The 21,790-nt window shown below is 51.2% G+C and overlaps 5 protein-coding genes across 5 annotated transcripts; 1 reads left to right on the forward strand and 4 right to left on the reverse strand.

The window, feature by feature from the left end:
- Positions 1–158: 158 nt before the first annotated feature.
- PpBr36_03451 (uncharacterized protein) lies at positions 159–1,841 on the forward strand (the record flags this gene model as incomplete). Its single annotated transcript, XM_029890623.1, has 2 exons — positions 159–828; positions 970–1,841. The coding sequence occupies 2 exons, from the start codon at positions 159–161 to the stop codon at positions 1,839–1,841; spliced, it is 1,542 nt and encodes a 513-aa protein (XP_029754253.1).
- A 9,879-nt stretch (positions 1,842–11,720) lies between these two features.
- Positions 11,721–12,386, reverse strand: PpBr36_03452 (uncharacterized protein; the record flags this gene model as incomplete). Its single annotated transcript, XM_029890624.1, has 1 exon — positions 11,721–12,386. One exon carries the CDS (start codon positions 12,384–12,386, stop codon positions 11,721–11,723), a length of 666 nt encoding a protein of 221 aa, XP_029754254.1.
- A 1,809-nt stretch (positions 12,387–14,195) lies between these two features.
- PpBr36_03453 (uncharacterized protein) lies at positions 14,196–15,217 on the reverse strand (the record flags this gene model as incomplete). The annotated part of the gene is made up of 2 exons (XM_029890625.1): positions 14,196–15,039; positions 15,117–15,217. 2 exons carry the CDS (start codon positions 15,215–15,217, stop codon positions 14,196–14,198), a joined length of 945 nt encoding a protein of 314 aa, XP_029754255.1.
- A 764-nt stretch (positions 15,218–15,981) lies between these two features.
- PpBr36_03454 (uncharacterized protein) lies at positions 15,982–16,915 on the reverse strand (the record flags this gene model as incomplete). The annotated part of the gene is made up of 3 exons (XM_029890626.1): positions 15,982–16,409; positions 16,515–16,705; positions 16,776–16,915. The coding sequence occupies 3 exons, from the start codon at positions 16,913–16,915 to the stop codon at positions 15,982–15,984; spliced, it is 759 nt and encodes a 252-aa protein (XP_029754256.1).
- A 959-nt stretch (positions 16,916–17,874) lies between these two features.
- On the reverse strand, positions 17,875–21,481 carry PpBr36_03455 (uncharacterized protein; the record flags this gene model as incomplete). Its single annotated transcript, XM_029890627.1, has 4 exons — positions 17,875–20,131; positions 20,239–20,907; positions 20,995–21,194; positions 21,275–21,481. 4 exons carry the CDS (start codon positions 21,479–21,481, stop codon positions 17,875–17,877), a joined length of 3,333 nt encoding a protein of 1,110 aa, XP_029754257.1.
- Positions 21,482–21,790: the final 309 nt, after the last annotated feature.

Here is a 21,790-nt window from a genome sequence, read left to right on the forward strand (position 1 = left end):
CTGGCCTTTCTTTGTCTACTCCACTGGTCGTCTTGGTCTTTGGCTCCAGCTAAAGCACCACTTGTTCCTGCGATCCTATTTGCAAACCATCTCCCATAGGATATAGGTCCAGGAATCTCTTGGCCCGACCACGACAACCCCCAGATACATCCAATAATATGCAGTTCCCATATGGATACCCGACGCCCCCAGCCTCTCCGTCGCCGTTCGAGCTCCCAAAGTGCGCCATCCAGTCCCAAGTACAGCAGCAGCCGAGATATGTCCCAACGGCGCCTGAGGCTAGGTTAGGAAGGTTCCTTGCCGGAACCCTCCAGCTCCAAGGAATCCTCGGAACAGGAGCATACGGTGTGGTGTACTCGGCCGTGGACGTCAAGACCCAGGTCAGGTATGCCGTCAAGACCCTTAGCAAGTTCAACGCCGACGGTACGCCCCTCGACAGGAGACAGGTTGCTTTCCAGCAGCGTGAGATCCGCCTGCACTGGCTCGCATCTGCGCACCCCAATGTTGTTTCGATGCTGAAGATCATCGATGACCCGGAATGCATCTACGTTATCTTGGAGTACTGCCCCGAAGGTGATCTCTTCTATAACATTACCGAGCGTGGACAGTATGTTGGTAAGGACGCATTGGCCAAGCAGGTTTTCCTTCAGATCCTGGATGCCGTGGAGTACTGCCATTCCCAGGGTATCTATCACCGTGATCTGAAGCCTGAGAACATCCTGGTGTCCAACAATGGGGAAACCGTCAAGCTGGCGGATTTTGGCCTTGCTACCTCTTCGGACCGATCTGAGGACTACGGCTGTGGATCGACTTTTTACATGTCTCCTGGTAAGTTTTTGAAGCGGCTCACCACCCGGCGGTTCTCCGGCCCTGGCAACCCAATCCGTGGATTTTTTTTTCTTACGAACTGTCACCCAACCAATTTCCTTCAATCTCAACTAACCTCTTTTTTTCTCTTCTCTTTTTCAGAGTGTCTAGACCATACTACCAGGAGGCCTTACTACTTTTGCGCACCAAACGATGTTTGGAGCCTGGGCGTCATCCTGGTTAACCTGACCTGTGGCCGTAACCCCTGGAAGCAGGCCTCATTCGAGGACTCTACCTACCGGGCATACACCCGGAGCAAGGATTTTCTCAAGACCATCCTGCCAGTCTCGGATGAGCTGAATGATATCCTGGCTGCCATTTTTACCCGGAACCCTGATGAGAGGATCACTCTCCCAGAGCTCAAGGCCAAGATTGCTGCCTGCCCAAGGTTTACTGAGCAACAACAGATGGCCCCGGCGGCATCGCCTGAGTACATCTCATACGTTGAGGAGGATGCCATTGTGGATGACGATGAGGACTACGAGTACGAGGACGCCCCACTTTCGCCTGCGTCGTCCGACGCTTCCGATGACGAGTCCATGAGCGTGTCCAGCCTCGAGGATCTAGAGGATGACTCAGAGGACGAAGATGAATATTGCCCGGGTCCACGCGATGCTGTGACACCGCCCCCTCACCCAGAGTCGGGCGCTGTCATTTTTGACCCGGACTCGGCCGTCCATGGCCACGCTGGAATGCCGTCCGAATACGTTCCACACTTCCAGGGACATTCCACAGTACCTCCGATGCCCATCCCGGTTCCATCGCAGCCAGTACAGATGAACATGGCATATGGTCACCACATGCCCAAGGCGCCAGTTCCTGTTAACCCATACCACATGCACCACATCCCGCACTTCTTGGATGCCATGTACAAGTACCAGGTGCATCATCCTGCTCCTATGCCTGTCATGCATCATCCTCATCCGGCCCATTTCCATCAGCATCACCAGGTACCCATGTTTGCCTGTTACTAAAACCCTCTGGCCACGCTGCTTGGATTTCCGGTCATTATTTAAACGACAACGCTGCATTTTCGGGACTTTCCATTTTAGTGCCAGCGTGTATTACGACAACAAAAGCTATCACGACAAAAGCCGGACTCTTGATTTGTGTTTCGTCCACCAAAAACATTGACCAAAACATATAACTGTATTTAATCCCGGGCCCTCACGACACTTAGGCCGCTTGTTTTGACGCATTCTTTTGCCTCTTTTTACATTTTCCTTTGTTATCAAGGTCCAAGCCGAGCTCGTGCAAGGACAACATTTATTTTGGATCGGAGCATTTCTTTTTATTTTTTTTTTCTTTTTACGATGGCGCAAGAAATGTTTTAGGTCGTTGGTATGACCGAGATTGTATGGAGTTGGGGGGTTTCATTTTGTCCCAAGACACGGCGGGTTTGATCTTTTTGGCTATTGTCTTTTTCTCTTTTGGGGTGGCAATCTCTTTTTCTGTTCACAAGATCACTAGAACGGAAGGAGTTTTCTTTTTTTTTTTTTCTCACGATACCGGGGGGCTCACAGGAGTTTGCTTTGAGCTTCTGCGAGACAGTCGTTTGGATGATACCATTTCCTACTTTTTCATTCACATCACTGTGTTTTGTACGTTTTATTTTTTTTATTCTTTGGTCGGAAGCGTGTCTTTGCTCTTGCGAGAGATCAAAATCTGTCTTGGGAAAAATTTCGGAGGCCACATTTGGAAAATATTGTTTTGTTGCCTAGACATTAACAGGAGGAAGAACGAGGGCGTCAGAACCCCTGATACAAAAGCAAGCTACCGATGGGCAAGAATCCAAGGTGCTGCAAAAAATACAAGATGAACGACCCTCGTCAGTTGGCGAGTTGTCAACCCAAACAACAAGATCCAATGATTCCTGTTAATGATAATGTTACATTGTTACTGTAGGTAGTAAGTTTCTCGATATGATAACAATCTCGGAAGATTCCAGCTGTGATGGTGCACGTGAGTTCCAGTTGATGCGTCCTTAACTAGCCAGAACGCTGACCCAAGGACACTCAGCACTAAAGGTAGTCAGGTACGTACTTGGTTCCTTAGACTCGCTCTCTAGGCTGTTAAAAATAGTGATGACTCCATGTTGAGAGCAATTTAAGGAGGCAGAGAGCAACAGTAGCCTGGGATTGGTCGCAAGGGGGAAAACCAAGAACCAAAAAAAAAAAAAGGTGTGATTGATATCGCGGTGACGCAGGATAAATTACGCCCGTACTACAGTAGCGTCTTACAGTAGGTAGTTGGGGATGCTTGCTAGCCTTCCTCCCCCACTTTCCATCTGCACGCTTACGCAGTTCATCTGCCATTTTATCCGCTTTAGTCTACTTGTCCACGACTAAGGTGCTGATCGATGATCGTTTGAATAACTGGGATTGGGAAGACTCGTTCGTAGTGGGTGGGCGGCCGGGGGTGGAAGAAGGAACGAGGACGACGAGGAACAAAGCAAGGGGGGGTATATCGCAAAAAGCGCTGCGCCCCGACGGTCTGGTCTCTTTTCTTTTCTTTCATTCTTTCTTGAACGCCCTATGTTTGGTACAAAACTTAGCCAAACTAATTCCCCGTTCCCAACCTTTTCCGTCTCCCTCCCATGATATCCTGGCATGTTCCCGTTCCAAGGTAAAAAGGCCGGCGGGCGCCAGGTTCGTTTTTTTTTTTTGCAGATCCAAGCCACTTCCGGCTTTTTGTGGCAGCTTGCAGCAGCAAAGTCGGAGCAGAGCCATGTCCCAAAAAAAAGGAACCCGAGAGGCTTTTTTTTCACAGCCCAGACCTGATCTCCTCGCTCTGCTACCCAACTTGGAACCAAAGAAAAGCGCTAGAGTAAACTGGGCTTGTAGGGTGCCTTGTAGGGGGTATCTTGGTGTTGAATGGGAAATAGAGAACAAGAAAACTAGCTTGGGAGTCGTCAGGGGGGGAAGGTACGCGATAATAGGTACCGGGGCGGGCCTTCAGATAAATTATCCCGAGTCTTTTATTGGTAAATAACGTGGGGATGGAACGACCGTCGACATGATGACGGAAGGATCAGCCCCAATGCCCAGTAAGTCAAATAAATTGATTTCTATTTTTTCATTTAATAGGAATGATGGTTGCGGGCTCGACCTGGGCTTTTCCTGTGGCTTTTGTTTTGTTTATTAATTTGTTTCTCTTTATAAATGCGTGCTAGGATCAGAAAAAGTAAGCAGGTAGGTACCTTTTACCTCAAACGCGCGCGGTGTAATACCGGCCAAACGGTGCATTGTCAAGTACAAGAACCGAGACTTGAGGTGTTCTTTCTTGTTTGTGGTTCTTTTTTGCCATGGCCCAGGGCTAGTCGATAAATGGAAATTTTGGGGAAACAAGAAGCAACACCCCCAAGGCAAACTCAACTCCAAAAACGATAAATGGGATGAGCGAGTCAGGATGAGGAGAAAAGGTGGAGACGTAGGTTAAAGTGCATCATTTCCTTTCCACCCATGCACTTGCAGCCTGTCTGCAATGTGATGATATCTATCGCGCTGAAGGGGGTGCTGATTGTCTGACGGGTCTTCTCGTTCGTTATCGTTCTAATTGCGCGGCAGCCAACTTTTTGTTTTCTTTCTCTCACCTTCCCAGCACCATGCTAGATTTGAAAGGCACGGGGCAACCACGGCAATTCCCTACCGAGCAAAAAATCATGCACGTCTTGTCCACTGACAGCCCATCGCGAAAACTGTGCCACCGCCATGCGATTTTGATGCTACAATGCTGTGCAGCTTGCCGCAGCTCGGCTGTGTTGGTTCCCTTTTGCCCCCTCGTACAATGGGTATTTTCCTTGGTTGCCAATTCATTTCATTTTTCTTCTTGGTTCCCTCTCCTCTATTGCACACACAATCACCCAACTACTGAGTAAGCACACTGCTATGGTGGTACTCCTACTGCTGGTTGCTACCTTACTTATGGGGGGAGTGACCTAAAAGGATGCCAACAAAAAGCAAAGACGCCTCCCGCCGCAAACCTGCATCTTTCAAGAGCATGCAGGACCAGTAGGAGCCTGGGCTTGGCCTAGGGCGCAACAAATGCGTGGTTCCCTCCATTTTTCCTGCTTGACGGCGGCATGTCAGCATCAGGTCCGTTGGCGCTAGGCGCTGATGGGTAAAGAGGATTTCTGCATGGCGCATGCACGTTGTGGCAGCACGCTTTTCCTCGAACTTTTGTTTGGCAGCACTAGAGGAGATGGATTTGACTGGTCAGATTGATATCTCCTTGCTCTCTCTGTTTCTCTCTCCTTCTCCTTCCTCCCTTTGCGTCTGCACTATGCTTCTTGTTGCCCAATCAGCGTTTTCCCCAGGTTCCCATGGGAACATCCTTTCCCACCCTCCTCTTCATATTCTAGATCAAGGATTGATCCATAGTCAAAAACCTTCAACCATTCACCGTTGCCCGATGTCCTGCATGACCTTTTATCTATCTCCACTGAGGCTGGCAAGAGACTGGGGCATGTTACTGGCTACAGAGTTGGTTAGATTGGACAAGGACGCCTGCGAGGTTGTCCGCTGAAGGGCGAAAAAAACTGTAATTCATCACCCCATTTTTTTCCCTTTTTGTTCCCACACCCAACCCGCACTATATTCCCTTGACTCTGCCCGTTCTCTTACGTGGTAAGCTGGACCTGCCAAATCTCACGACACATACATACATACATACATACATACCTTAGCTTTACCTTCATCCGTCAGACTGGAGCCTGCATGGCTAGCGTACTGGCCGTGCATCTATCACTCTACCCTCGTTCGCATCTTGGCCCTGCTCCTTCTTCTGAACACAACTGGTTGCACCTGTTCCTTGCCTTGGCCCTTACTGTTCCCTGCAGTCTGCCCATGGACTTAATTTTCACGGTAGTGTTATTATCACATTGCATACGTAGAGTAGCGTGGCACTATAGTTGGCATTCGACAAATGCTCCTTACTCAGTTCCCCCGAGGTAGCTAGCATAATGGAGTATATCCCGTAGCAAATGCTCCCCTTGCTGTGCTGCCTTCATATAACATGACCGTATACGCTTCCGATTGGTTTAGGGTGCACATACGGGCGCAGGAATCCTCTCTACTATGCACATATTCCGGCCCACAAAAACACGCAGGCCAGGCCTCTGTTGTCATTGCTTTTTTTGCTGTTGGGGGGCGGTGAAGGGTCAGTCGTTCATTGTGCAGTCGGGCGTCTTGAATACCAGGGTAGGCAAGTGCTTCCGTAGAGAAGGACGACACCATCCATAGGCATCCATCACCTACCGGCTTGTTTCTTCCACGAGTCAACTGGGATGGTCTAAGCTTCCCGTGTAGTATAGTTACCAATTACCACTTTGGGGGGTGTCACTACGAAGTCTGCCTCTGTTTCAGAATCTCTTGTTTTTTTTTGGAGCATGCTTCTTCGCTGCTGCCAGGAAGACAAGAAAAGCACTGCCTCCTGCGCATGGGGAACTCTAATAAGGAAAAATAATAGTAGTAATAATAATAATAATAAATATCAACATCGATGTCGGCCGACACGGGCAAATCCCTGCGGCTATGGTGGTTTCGCGTGATTCCCAGAGCTTGGACGAGTGGAAACTCTTGGGGATTTGGGAAAGGTTTTTTTTTTTTTTTTCTCTCTTTCTCTTTTCAGTTTGCGGTGCTCGGCCCGCGGCTCTGTCGAAATCGCAGCCGTCTCATGTCAGCAGTCACATTCCGTCCGGGCGCTCAGACGCTGACAGAAGTCTGTCTCTTCTGATGCCTTGTGTCTAATCTGTGCGAGAGTCGCTCAAGAGAGACAGATGTCGGCCGGCACGAGTAAGACGAGAAGATAGGTGCAGGGCACGTTGTCCTTGCTTCTTTGGGGGTCGGCAGATCTCGTCGCCGCGAACCCCCTTGTTACACTCACCCATCGCAGCCCGATATGCGGGCAGGTGAGTGCTACGAGACCAGCGAGAGAGAGAGCGCGAGCGGGGGGGGGGGGGGCGAAATACCAGCAGGTATCCATGAAGCGGTGAGGCCAAAAAAGACAAAATCCCCCAAATGCCGGCATGTACCGGAAGTGGGGATACGATCCGACGTTGTTCTTGCCCCCACCACACGCGGGCCCTACGGGAGGGTTCCGGACGGAGCTACGATCACCTCAAATCAGATCAGAGAATGACATGGACGCCGGCGAACCTTTTCCCCATCGCTTGAACTGCCAGCCCCACAACCCAGCCCTCCAGTTGGATACCACATGAGGTAGGTGTCCGTTTTTTTTTTTTTTTTGTTTCTGTCCCAAAGCATCATGCTATGTTACTACACTACACCGCTGTGCGGGAGTAAAGGTAGTCTTGAATACAAACATGTACGTGTCTGCGATATATTGCCATCTATGCTACTCTTTTGCGATCGATGTCCCCCCAGCCACGGCCAGTGAGTGACTCGATGTTGTTGCCAAGGTACGTCTATTCCACTTTGACTTTTTTTTTTCTTTCTGTCTTTTTCTTTTCTTTTCTTGCTGCAAAGTCATCCAAAGTGTGGGGCGTCATTTGAAATCTTGCATTGCCCGGGACGCGCGTAGGGTTTCTTTGTGTCTGATCCCTCTGTTCTGGGGGTTTCCTTGTTACACTGTAGGCATGTCATGTCCTATGCTGGATCACGGGATTTACCAGGCATTGGCGTGGACGAGCGGACATAATGCTTGGCAAGTCTGTATTTGGGAATTTCAACTGCAAGGACTTTCCTGACAGAATTTCATTTTGGAGCGAGGAACAGATACGATGCATGCATGCTAAGAAGAAAGAGAGGGGGGAAAAAAAAGGTGCCAAAGGGCACGAGCCAAAATCTTGACGCATGCACAAGCCAGAACGTGAACCCTACGGAGTAATGCGAGGGAACGGGACTTCGGCCTGGCATATGTCACCTGCCGGCAGCTAAATTAGCAAGCATGAATCGCGGTCGAGGCTGTCCAGCACAGACTCTCCGTTGACTAGATGGGCATATAACGTACCACATACAGTACGAAAGATGGCGGCAGCATCGCCGGATTCGGCCCAATGGGCTATTAACCCGAAGCCATATCCCAAGCCTCACCATCGCGTTTCCAGTTAATCAAGCTGTCTAGCCATGTGCAATCACAGCGTGGCAGAAGCATGTAGGCTACAGCCTGCTGGCGATTTTGAGATGCTATTCTAGCATAGTTGGTTGTCTTTTTTTTTTTTTTTTCTCTTTGCAACATGTGGCTCATAGTATAAAGCCCCGTGTAAGTAAGTGGGCCTCTTTTCGGAGCAATGCCGAGAAAGAAGACGCGGCTCTTCTTGTTTGTCTACGTACAGTAGTAATAAGGAATAAAGAATCGAAAATCGCCCTAAAGATAGCAACAAAGGAAACAAAAACAAATGTTACCTACCCACGTCTCCCGTCAGCTCGCTTGCGCTGATCATGTTCGAGAAGTCCGGCCGGTTTAAGCGGAGATCAGGGAAAAGCCGATGTTTCTGACTTGCAACGAACAGGTGGACTTTTTTTTTTATTTTTTTATTTTTTATTAATTTTTTTTTTTTAACTTTTTTCTTCTTCTGATCTTTTGTTCTGTACTATTCTGCCCCTTGTTCCCTGGGGAGGCCTGAGCTTGTTCGGGGTATATCTGGATTGTACGTAGTACTTTTCGGGAAGAGGGCGAGGGTCAAGGATATGCCGCGATTGTCCGTGAGCAGAGTTTGCTGCAGGGGCCAACGAACCCAACATTGAAGTAGAATTATGCGTGTGTGTGTGTGGCCCCCCATGTTAAACGAAGACGACGTTGCGGTGGGTGCACGGGATGTTTAAAACCGTAAAAAAATAATAATAATAATAATAATAATAATGAAAATAAAAAAAAAGAGTTACGACAAAAAAGGAATGAACTGACAAGTGAACAAAGTTTTCTTGTTTATTCAGACCTTTTCCCAGCAGCGTGGGCAAACGTGTTTCGTAAAATATATACACACACACGCACACACACAAGCCCCCCCATCCTTCCCCCCAGGCTCTCTCCACAGAGTAAACCCGGCTTTTCGGAGAAAGATAAAAAAGAGACTTTGTCGGCCGCCAAACGTCAAAGAAATATTAGTAATACTAAGAATGATAGATAGAAAACAAAAACAAGAATCAGACCAGGCCGTGCTTCAAGTCCATCCCAATAACGGCAAGAGAGAGAGAGAGAGAGAGAGAGAGAGAGAGAGAGAGAGAGAGAGGGAGAGAGAGAGAGACGGAAATGCGGCGACATGTCGCAGATATCAAAGCTAATTTTTTTTGTTTGTTTCTTTTCTTCCTTCCCTGGTCTTTTCTTCTTCTCGCTTATGGTCAAAACCTTGTCTCGCGTTTCTGTTGTCTCTCTCTATCTCTCCTGATCTCCTGATCTCCTGATCTCTCCCGATCTCTCTCTTCCTTGGTCCCTCCAAGTCTAATATTCTTCTAAACCTTACCCTTGAAAGCAAAGCAAACGCCCGCCGAGAGGCCCATGGAAGCGCTAGAAACTCAAAAAAGAAGATCATGGGGGGAAGGGGGGGGGGGGGGGGGGGGGGGGGGGGGTAGGGTTAGTACCTTTTTTTTTTATGTTTTGTTTCTGTGCCTAAACGGTACCTACTACTCCTGACCTACCTTGTACTGCTTTACTCAGCTTTGCAAGTTAGTCGCAAGTTAGTGAGCGAGCGAGCGAACTACCATGCACAACACAGGTTGGTTTAACGGGGGGTCCACTATTCTCTTTTGATGCCAGACTTTGCCGTAAAAGGAAACAAACAAACAGGCATTTTTTTTTCTCGAAGGGAGAGTATATCAAAGTCTAAGACATCCAAGACCCAACGGGCACAGCGAGGCTTGCAGGCAAGCCGGGTTTTTTTTTTGCCCAGCCTGGCTTGCTATTGTTTATACTTTTACCAAACAGAGTTTCGGGTCGCGTACGCATGGCGTCTGCCGCGTCAACTAGATAAGTGACCTGCAAGTCTGTGCTCATTTTTATCGCCCAGTTTATCCGCGTACTGCGGTTTCAGGGGAGGAGGCCAAGAGGCCAGGCGTTTAACTCTCGGCAAAATCTCTGTCTCTGTCTGGTTTTTTTTATCGTGTCTGTGTGTGTCTGTGTGTGGTTTGTCGCCGCTTTTTGTCTGGACGATAAGAGGTTGCCTGATAGACTTTTTGATAAAGAAAAGGAATGCCCTTTGTTACACCCACCACGGGAAGAGTAGTATATACCTCGTTCCATCCTATGTTGTTTGGTCCATGCGATCAAGTCTTATCGTCTCTTGTGGTTCAAACAATGCAACCCTCGACGGATACAAGCTTACCACAAACCTTAGCATTGACAAGGCCAGGGTATACGCACGCACGCACTCCCGCCTGCATGTATGTAAACTCAATTACTTGCCATTTACCGACTGTCTACTATGGTACAAGTCTGCCCGCCTCCCGCCCCAGCATTAGGGCCCCCTGTACACAAATGCAACCACTAGCATGGATAGTGTGTAGCGAGTAAAGGGCTTTTTGCTTTATACAATGCGATTGCCCTTTTTGGGTTTATTCCATCATGTTTTTTTCCCGATATTTTTTTTCTCTCTCTCTTACTTGCTCTTACGATCAGGAGCTAGAAGGGGCTTGGTAAGCAGAAACCAAAAAAAAAAAAAAAAAAAAAAAAAAAAAACTCTATCGTCACGACCAGGCACGATTGCCGCGCGCCCAAGGGGTGGGGGGTTTCGGGCTGACAAGCCTCCGGCGATGCGACCGCGAGGCCGGTGCGTCTCCGAACTGACTTTGTTGGCGCCTCTGCGCCTCTTGCAAGAGTCGTGCTGGGTTCGGGGTCTCGGGGCTTGAGAGTGGGCATGTAATGCGCGCTAGAGATGAGATAGCGTCAAGAATGTACAAGTGACATTGGGAGGAGGCTGGAGAGAAGGAGAAGGGGGAGGTGTGTGTAGGTATTGTTCTGAACATGCTTGAGTTTTCTGGACGCCGCCGCGTTCCTCCGTGGCGGTGTTCTTTCTAGTAGATGGTCAGATCGTATGTTTTTGTTTCCTTAGTGCTCTTTTTCCGCGGCAAACCCGGCAAGAAACAGAACAGAATCAAAAAAAAAAAAAAAAAAAAAAAAAAAAAATAACAAGCGCCGCCATGATTGTACTACTGCTAGAGAAAAGAAGAACTATTGTACCTGAGTGGGTGTTGTGCAGAATAAAAAAAAACCGAAAAGGAGTCTGTAAACCTTCTTCGTTCATCCACTGTTCCCGCTAAAAAAAACCAAAGCATGACGACGTCGGCGAGGAGATCCGGCGAGGCGATGCCGCCAGGAAAAGAATACCATTCCACTCCTAGCACCAAACTCCGTGGTGTCACAAAGAGAGTCTCTTACAGTAAGCACTTGGGGCGATATAGCATAGTTCTGAACGCGCGTCCCTCCACGAGGCTGCGCCGGATGTGCCACCGTCTTGGCCTTTGTTGATATTCTCTCCATCATGGAAGAAAGGGTCACATAGTCCGAGGCAAATAAGTCAATCAAGCCTTTGGTTTGGAGCCGCTATACTAAAGCCACTAGGAAAGAGGAATATAGTAGTCTGGGACTTTGCGAAAGAAAAAAAGAGAAAAGAAAAATAGTCAAAGTAAAAGGTTGCAAAAGATGAATCCGAGGCCGTGACTCGCCGCCGCCCCCGAGATATGATGGGCAATACAATTCCACATGACAGTGATTCGAAGTGACCAACTTCTCCAACCCCCCTTTTTTGAGCAAAGCCTCAAAGTGCCGCCCGGCCGTAAACCCTCCCGTGGCCAAGGTTTGTTTGCTTTGGGTGCATCGACGTCCATAGTCTCCTCTGTGCCGTTACTCCATACACGCCCATCTCCCCCTAGCAGACCCTGCTCGAGTTTTTTCCCCGTCTAGTCGCTCGGCTTCAGTGTCGTAGACGGCGCAGGCTGGTCAGGCTTGATGGAACCGCCAGGGATGGTAGGGTCCGGCTTGATGGGACCGGTCTGGATGTTGCAGACGTTCTGGATCAGCTCTGCCCAGATCTGAGCGCGCTCCCTGGGCGGGAACGAGAGCAGGAACGCCATCAGCTCGCGCTGGTACTTCTCCAGGTCAACCAGACACGGCGACCCGGAGCTCTGGCGCCGGGCCATGCGGCCGGGCACCAGTACCGTCGAGCCCCCGTCGGCCGGGGAGATGCTGACGACGCCCGACGTCTTCTTGACAAAGTACTTGAGTGCCTCGAGCTGCTTCTTCTCGTCCTCGGTGAGGGAGTCCTTGGCCTCCAGCCTCTGGATCTCCAGCTGCGCCTCCTTGATGGCCTGACGGAGGCTCGCCCCCTTGTCGTTTGGAAGGGAGAAAGTCTGGCGCGGGTTGATCTTGCCGCCGATGATGCAGAAGCCCGTCTTCTCAAAGACGTCCTGGTTGCAGCTGCCGCCGGGGTTGCTGGGTTCGAGGACTACACCGCTGCCCGGCCCGATCTGGAAGGTTTGCCGTGTCTCGAGTTCGGCCGCACGCTGGTCTGCTGGGGCCGCGAAGGCCAGGCCCAACAGGGCAAATGAGATGGTGATGCCACGCATCTTGGTTTTATTTGACGTTCTGTCCTAGGGATGGTGGAGCTTGCGAGTGCGTAAATGCAGACGCAGTGTTGCGTTGCTGTTTTTTTTTTTTTTTTTTTTTTTTTCTTTTCTGGATCCTAATGTTGTTTAATATCAACTGCTTCACTGAGCTCTGTTAGTGGCGCCGAGGAGATATTTATAGGCAGATCATTTTCGCCTTTCCAATATAAACATGTTGCCTCTCAATATAAAAACCCCCCAAATAACGTGGAATCTTGGCCCGTCTTGCCTCCCGAAAACGAACCCCCCTCGTCTGGTCCCGCCGTTCGTGGGAACGACCACTCGGTCATGGCTAGCTGAGGTCTAGAATGCCCCTTTGCAGATTCAATATCGATTAAATGAAGTGCAGGGTCAATCTGGGGGGCGAGATCGTGATATAGCCGTTTTGTTTATTTACCCGGACCGGCCGGTGCTGTGATGGCCAAGGCCCGTCAGCCAACCAGAGCACCCGGGCCTGGAAACCGGTACCAGCAAGGGGCCACATCGTTTTCTGCCGCCCCCTGCCAGGACAGACGATTGCGTTGCGACTCTCCCGGAGAAAAAAAACACGTTGGTATCGCACAGAAAACAAGGTTAAATCTGCCTTGTTTGCAATTTGTTGTGGGTACAGCTGAGGTAGGTGTTTTTGATATGGGAGTGGGTGGTCGGCCAATTTTTTATGGTTGTGTCCAAGTTGATCAGGCACTTCCGGTCAAGACAGAGCTGGTTCTTTCCACGGGACTGGAAATGGGCTGACATTTATTTATCATAAGCACGCCACGGTTCCATCGCGCCCCTCACGATGGTGCCTTTTGAGGTAGCGAGGGATGGTACCACCACCATCATCTACTGAAAATCCTACCTCCGCTACCACCACACTCGGTCACATGCTTGCCGTGATGTGTACAAGCACGGCGTAAGGGTCCGACGATCCCCTCAGCTCGACAGCGACAGGCTGCTTATATTGCCCAATTTCGGCCGACGCAATGGGATGCAGGGGGCCTCGAACCGGGGATGTGGATGCTCAAAGCAGGAAACTGGAGTCGAGGCTTGGTACGTCCAAGAATAGATACCGGGCGGCCCGACGGAGATTTGCGTTGTCAGTTTTGCACCGGTGAAAATGCAGACGAAAGCGACAGAAAGAGGTATGCAGCCCTTTTGAGAACAAGGCAGACCCATACCGGAGTGACAAGATTCGTCAGGACCGTCACACTGAAATAGATACCATGACGGCTGTCCAAGCCGGTCTTCCTTGCCGACGTAGCCTGCCGAGTTCGAAGGGTTCTAGGCCTTAACACCCAGTGCGGCCGAGTTCTTTCTTGTGTCGTTGCCGTAGCGCCGTGATAGTCTGCCAGCTGCGGCCGTCTAGTCGAGCTTGAGCTTGTCTGCATTTGTTTGGTGATTCCGAAGATCCGTCTGCAGAGGGCCATTGCGTTCAATCCCCCATGCCGGGCAGTCGACTTCCGGCGGCAGCCTACAGACGTGGCTGGATAAACAAACAGTTCTGGTTTTATCTCTGATGCAATGGCGATACCACATTGAGGTTTGCGCGCATTAATATTTGGGGAATCAGGTGGCCTAGGACTTACGGCTTTGGCTTTGCCATCTGCAGTTTTTTTTTTCTTCTTCTTCTCTAACTCCGTCTCCGTGAGCATTAAGCTAAAAGGTTTTATAGTAATCAGTTTGAGACAAGGGAGAATTGAAAATGAGATGGGTATCATATAACTTTTTGTGCCAATGGACTCAAGAGCGGCGCCTGATGAAATAAAGTAAGAATTCTGTGTTTGATGGTCAAGTCTTCGCCTTCATCTTTCGTATGACAACCCTCTGACCATCCCTCTCCCAGCCGACGCCGTCTTCCCTCTGCAGCTCGGGCCACGTCCTGCCGGCCGACTTTTCCAAGAATCCAACGTCGACAGACAGGTAGGAGCGGCCCAGGCACGACAGCGCATGTCTCCTCATGGTTGGTGCGGCAAACTCCATCAGCTTCGCCTTGTGGCCATCGACCTGGCCTCTCAGCCGAGCAAAGGCGGCATAGTTGTCGTGGGCCAGCGCGTCCAGCACGGCGTCGACCTTGGGGTCGCGCAGGCCGTACCGCAGGCGGGCTACGTGCGCCTCGGACAGGTCGCCACGGCGGCAGGCGGCGTCAAGGACCAGGTAGCCGACGACCTCTTGCAGCTCGACGCTCGTGAGCGGCTGCGCCACGGGGTGGATGCGGCGGAGGAGGTGCTGGATGGCCGGGTGGTAGGACTCGGGCGTCTTGACGAGGATGGCGAGCCTGATGTTGAAGAGGTAGACCTGCACGGCAAAGTCGTCGGCCCGCTTGGTCGCCACAATGGCTTCTCGGAGCTTCCGGAGCGCCATCATGACCACGACGAGATCCTTGGACTTGGGCCCCCCGGCTGCCACGGCGGCATCGTCGGGTTCCGGGAGCTTAGGACCGGCCTGTTTCGTGGCCGAGGTGGGTGCGGCAGCGGCATCTGACTGCTGCGATGGTGGCTTCTTCCCGGTGCCGATGCTCATCGAGGCGAACTGGGCGAGCAGCGAGTCCCTGTCGCCAGCATCGGAGCAGAATGTGAGGTAGCGCTTCACGATCTCTGTGTAGTACTGGTTCTGGGTTCTGGGATCGAGCAGCCTACACAAAAGATGCGACAAGAATCGAGGCTCAGTTCTGGTGTACTTGGTAATGCGGTCCCCTAAGCAAGTCGTTACCTAGTCTCTCCCTTGGATGGGAGTCCCATGGCCTCCAGGGCATCTAATTCCACAGGCTTTAGTCGACCCCATGCTCCAGCTGGTCCTCGACCTGGAGGCATGTCTTTGGAGGACCACCAGAAAAGGAAAAAAAAAGAGGGAAAAGAAAAAAAGAAACCGGAACGTTGGGGCCAATTTGGTGGGAATATATCTAGTTGATCTGTACGTGGGGGTTTCTTTTCTTTTTTTTTGTCCTTTTTTTGTTTCTAAAGCCGAAATTTGAGATTGGTCGCCCAGTAGTCTATCAAGCACGAAATACCTCAAGGTACCGCAATAAGCGTAATTCTACCTACCCTTGAGGCCTTTTACTTCTTTGTCCCATCTGGGGGAGGCTTCTGCCAAGACAGGCAGGAACCGAGTGGGCTTAGCAGCTGCCATGAGGGGCAATAGCGTTATCTTATCGATCACATGACTCCCTTAAATAGAAAACAGGTTTCCTGTACCACTTTTTGGAATGCTTTCAACCAGAGGAACAATATCGTTGGAACCACAAGCAAGTATTGTTAACGCGATACGAAATACCTAAGCCGGGCAGTGTGCTTTGCTTTCAGCTCGGATTTTGCTGTAAAATTCCCAGATCAGTCGCGAAAAAAAAGTGAATCATTAAAATCTGGGGTATTCTGTCGATATCATCTTGTACCTGTTCCTTCGGCTTTAGGTATCAAGTAGCACATCCAGACACTCGACGCATTAAACCGCTGGAGAAGAGAGGTCCCAGCTGAAAAAAAAAGCGACGCTTGCCCTGGATGGACCCGTATCATGCACCGCTGCCTGGCCCCTCCACGTCCGGCCCGATTTCCTCACCCAAAGCTACATCATCCTCCCCTCACACCCTCGCCCAAAGCGAAAAGACTCCCTTGGCATACTCGACAATCTCCTCCCCACCCAGCTTGCTGTCTCCGTAAACACGATCGACAAATGTGATGGGGACCTCGGCGATCGAGTAGCCCATGGCCTTGGCCGTGACGGCGAGGGCCATCTGCATGCTGAAGCCGCGCACGTCGGTCGTCTCAAACAGCTTCTCGAGCACGTTGCGCTTGTACAGGCGGAACGAGCCCGTCAGGTCGCTGACGCCCGGCCGCAGCAGCGTGTCCGCCATGATGTTGGCGCCCTTGGAAGTCATGCGCCGCTTTAGGTCCCAGCCGTGCACGCCGCCGCCTGGGGCGTACCGCGTGCCTGTGACGATGTCGTAGTCGCCTGATTTCTGCTTCTCGATCATCTGCGGTATGAACTTGGGGTGGTGGGAGAAGTCGGCTGTGGGAAAGTGGATAATAGTCAGACGTAAGATCCGCGCAAACGCCACACCTGCTTGTAATAGTCACGTCTCTTCCGTCATAACTTCGGGGCGAACTCTCGTACCGTCCATGATGATAATGAAATTGCCCTTGGCAAACTGGAGACCGTGGACGTATGCTGTGCCGAGTCCTAGCTTGCCTGTCCTGGTCTGGAGGACGACATGCGGCTTGAACACCTCAACGAGCTGCTTGGCGACATCTTGTGTGCCGTCAGGAGAACCGTCGTCGACGATGATGAGCTCCCAGTTGATGTTGCTGTAAAAGTCCAGAGAGCGCAGTGCGTTAGCGACGAAAAGTGGCCATCCTCGCGTGCTACCCTTGTAACGCCCAAGTGAGTACCGACTTTTCTGTGAACGTCTTGTTCAATAGCCAAGTGATGATGGGCAGGTTCTGGCGTTCGTTAAAGGTCGGCAGGATAACCGAGTACAGGTCCTTGCCGGAGGCTGTCTTTTCGGTTGGCGCCATCTTCGCAAAAGACTGGTGTTGTGTTTGAGGATGTGCGACGGCGTAATCTCGGCCTGGATCTTTGGATTCACAATTGAAGCGAGGGCGAGATTTTTGCGAATGATCGATTGAGTATCTCGAAAGGAGCGTCGGCGGTGGGTAGTCGACACGGAGCGGCGTCGAGGTCAAGCTGTCTTTCCCATGTAGATCCAGCTCACACTCAACTTGCTTGCTCTTCGACGTGTCTTACAGCGCGACGAACCCAGACCCAATTGAATTGCAACGTAAAATTAGATGACTAAGCCAGCAGCCCCTTTCTTTTTACAACACCGACGCTTCAGCTGGGCATCGTACCCCTTTCTAAAATACTAACCTTGGGCTTACCTCTTTATCCGCATATCTTTCTCAGCTTCGTATTCACCACAAATAGAATAACAACTCAAAGCTGGGGAGAAATTTCGATTTGAGCCGCCCAGCTACGAATGTTCTCCCAAGGTATCCCCAACATACAAAACCAGATTCGTTGCGGCATTGTATCCCGCTCCCGCTGGCTGCAAGCACATTGTCCTAGTCTTGACCACACCACTATGACCATCGTCAAACACAATAGCGCAAAGATTTCACTTATCAACATTAATTATGTTTTCGGAGTCGGCCATGGACCCACCAGCCTTCATGCACAATATGAACCATGATAGACATGAAATGCAAAATCAACCTGGGCGCCGAACAGACCCACTTGCCTCAGCTTCTCGACCATATGTGATAGAAGACATCGCCTGAGAAACTGAAAAAAGGTTTCCTCAGCTTTTGGAAAAGAAACATAAACGGAAACGGTTATAGAAAAATAAAATCACAATGCCGTACAGAAATTCGCACACCATGTGCCGCGAGACATCTTGTAACAGGAAAACAAAAAAAAAAAAAAAAATCAAATGGGTATATACAACACCCCGTTTCAATCACCTTCCCCTCAATCTCTAATCTCTCTGCTTCTCCATCGTTCTCGTTCGGCTCCTGCTCCTCAGTGAGCTCTTGAAGCTGGAGAAACTCATTGTCTTGACAAAGGACCTGCCCTCGGGGTCCTCGCTACCCTGCGAGAATGGTCCGCGGACCACGGCGTGCTCGTTAAGGAGGTTGAACTTGCGCTTGATGAACTTCCAAGCCTCGACGCCGACGACAAACACAATCAGGCCGCCAAACACCAAGCCCCACTCCCAGGTGATGCCGCGGTGCTTGAACACGTTGGTGTTCAGGCCCGGGATGTACACGGCCAGGAACACGGAGAAGAAGGCAATGACGACGGACCAGAACAGGAACCTGTTCTCGTACACGTCCGCAAAGAAGGGGAACTTGCTGGTCGAGTCGGGGTTAAGGCGGAACATGGAGCGGCGGAGCGACTTGAACTCCCAGGCAGAGATGAGAATGAGCCACGTCAGCTCGGCAAAGACGGCGGCACGGGCCTGGAAGACGACGTTGCACTGCTCGGAGTAGGCCGTGTTGCAGTCCGTTCCAAGCTGGCCTCCTCCGACGCCATAGACGATGATTACGAATGTCATCAGCGTGCAGACTCCCATGATGAAACCGTAAACCAACATGTCGACAAGGATCTGGTTGGTGAAGACACCGCGCTTGGTAGAGTGCGGGGGCTTGCGCATAATCTCAGCGTTTGCCTTTTCACGCCCGAGACCAAAGGCCGGGAATGAGGAAGTAAGCATGTTGATCCACAGAATCTGAAGCGGGGAGATGGGGAAGACCGAAGTGCCGGATTCATCCTGGAAGCCAAGGCCTGCAATCAACAGGATGACCTCGCCGACGTTGGAAGTCAGCAGGTGGAGGACGAACTTTTGAATGTTCTCAAACATTCGGCGACCCTCGCGGATGGCGGCGACGATGGAGTTGAACTTGTCATCGGTGAGCACGATCTTGGAGGCGGACTTGGCCACGTCGGAGCCCGAACCCATGGCAATACCGACGTCGGCGTTGCTCAGGGATGGAGCATCGTTGACGCCGTCACCTGTCATCGCCATGAAGGCTGAACGACGACGCAGGGCCTCGATCATTCGCGTCTTGGTGTCAGGAGCGCAGCGAGCGATAACCAGCGGCAGCTCAGGTAGCGCATCGATCTCGGCATCAGTCATCTTGTCAAAGTCGGTAGCCTTCTGAACGGCAGAGTTGGCAATCTCGGCAGGGAGCACGCCCATGTTGAACGGCAGAATACCGACTTCCTTGGCGATGGCGGCGGCGGTTGCGGGGTGGTCGCCAGTAAGCATGTGAACCTTGATACCGGCGCTTGAACATTCTCGGATGGCAGGGGTGGTCTCCTTGCGCGGAGGGTCGTAGATACCGACCAAGCCGAGGAGCGTGAGGTTGCTCTCGATCTCGCTACGAATGTTGTCGTCGGCCTTTTCCGGATCCTCGGCACCGGCCTTTCCGGGAGCATGCTGCTGGTGCTTGAACTTGCCATCCCACTTGCGGTACGCAATAGCGAGAACACGCTGACCCTGAGAGGCAAAGTCGTTCATCTGCTCGAGGATCGTTTCCTTGGCGGCGTCGTTCATCTCCTCGAGGTCATCGCCCTGGCCGAGGTGGCTGCAGAGATCAATCACGCGTTCAACGGCACCCTTGGTGAAGATGAAGCTGTCGTCGGTGGGAAGACCAAAGTCATTGTCGCCGGGGGCATCGTACACGACACTCATCCTCTTGATGGTGCTGTCAAAGGGGAACTCGGACACCTGTTTCCAACCCTTGCCCTCCAAAACCTTCTTGCCGCGCTCGAAGCGATGTGCAAATACTTGCAGGGCAATCTCGGTGGGCTCACCAGTAGTCTGCCACTTTTGCTTCTCGTTATCATAACGGACTGTGGCGAGGTTACAAAGTGCGCCTGCCAGCAGGAACATGCGAAGAGTATCGTTCAGTTCGGCAGGGGCCTCGTCGACTTTCTTGGGCTTGTTGTCCGCCTGGTTGAGCTTCTCGTCGGGAACGTCAAACTTGAGAGCGCCGGCACTTCGTTCGGCATCGTAATCACGCTTGGGTTCTTCTTGTCCAGGCTTCTTCTCGGCGTACGTGACCTTGCCAACGGTAGGGTCGCTGGGGTCCATCGAGTCGCGGACAGTGTAAATCTTGCTGGCAGGTAGCCAAACCTTCTTGACAATCATGGCGCCTTGAGTGAGAGTACCTGTCTTGTCGGAGCAAATGTTGGTGACGCCACCAAGGGCTTCGAGTGCGGAAAGATCACTAACAGAGGGTAAACTATTAGCATCCAGTTCGATCCGAGGGTCGGATTCCTTGGCAACAGCACCACGAAGTGTCCAGAATAATCTACTGCCGTGAATTTGACTTACCGAACGACGACATTGGCCTTGCGCATGACACGGGTGGCCTGTACCATTGTAATGGTAAGGACGGCGACCAGAGACTCGGGGATGATGGCAATACCGGTTGAGATGGCGTAAATGACGATCTCGTGGCTGATCTGAAACCGGTTGACTCCAAACACGATCACAGCCAGAATCAATGCGCAGCCGAAAAGAACGTATGCGAGCGAGGCCAACTTCCTCTGGAGAGGAGTGCCCTCAGTGAGACCGAGGAACTTGCCGAGGAAATCGTACACGCGCTTGAAGAGACCAACAACGGGCTGACGTTTGCCGTACTTCCTCCAGTTCATGGAACGACCGGCCTTGGGCTTCTTGCGAGTCGAAGCGGCGATCTTACCAACCTCGGTCTGCATTCCAGTCTCGATAACAATACCACGGCCACGGCCCTTGCGCACAACAGTGGTCGCATATGCGATGTTGACACGATCGCCAATGCCCACCTCCTCGTCCCTCTCAGCCAACTTATCGGAGCCGGGCACTGTAATGGAGTTTTCAACGATTTTGTCGACAGGCATAGATTCGCCGGTAAGCGACTGCTCGTCGCAAGACAGGTTCATGACTTCAAAAAGGCGGAGATCGGCGGGAACGGTATCTCCAGTCTTCAAGATGCAAATGTCACCGGGAACGACCTCAGCACTAGGGTTGGCGAAAAAGGGCAAAGAGGTTAGCAACTAGTCTACTGGTTGAACAGTCCTGAATGTGAACAGGGTTAAAGGGACTTACTTGGGAATGACCTGAGTTTTGCCGTCTCGCAGAATGGTAGCACTAGGAGATGACAATGCTCGTAGCGCATCCATCTTCTTCTCGGCGCGATACTCCTGTACGAAACCAATGGACACATTGAGCACAATGACGGCCGCCAAAACGGCGCCTTCAATGTAGTCAGAGATACCAAATGACAAAGCCATGGCAAATATAAGAACCTTTGTGGGGCCAAGTCAGCTACACATGTATTTTTCCCTATTTTCTGAGACTGGAACTGAGGCTGAACGGTCAAACATACCAGAACCATCGCATTAAACAACTGCTTCAGGAAAATAGTGTACCACGGAATGGCACCACCTGCATCGAGCTCATTGGGAGGATACTCCTCCTGGAGCTTCTGAACCTGCGCCGACGTGAGACCCTTGTCGATATCGGTGTTAAGCTTAGCCGCAACCTCCTCCGTCGGGAGGAGGAAGGGATGTCGCTCGAACTTAGATTCGGGCATGGTTGCGCCTCATAACAGGGATTTAGGAGGAGAGGACAAGATTCGGAAGGTACTTCAATGTCCCATTGACGTGCAGCTCATGGGCCGCTGACTGTAGAAGCGAAGCTCCAAGAGTGCTCGCGCAGGTCTATTGATACAAGTTCTCTTGATCTGCTTGTGTTTAGCAGAAACCAGAACTCTTCCTTGTCGTCGTCGTCGTCGTCGTCAAGTCAAGTCAAGTCAAAACGGAGATTTCCGATCTGAAAATTCCAATGGCTAAACGAAAACCTCGAAAAGAATGACGCAGGTTCCAAGAATCTGGGGACCAGT

This window comes from Pyricularia pennisetigena, chromosome 3 (assembly GCF_004337985.1).
Source record: "Pyricularia pennisetigena strain Br36 chromosome 3, whole genome shotgun sequence".
Classification (NCBI taxonomy): Eukaryota; Fungi; Ascomycota; class Sordariomycetes; order Magnaporthales; family Pyriculariaceae; genus Pyricularia; species Pyricularia pennisetigena.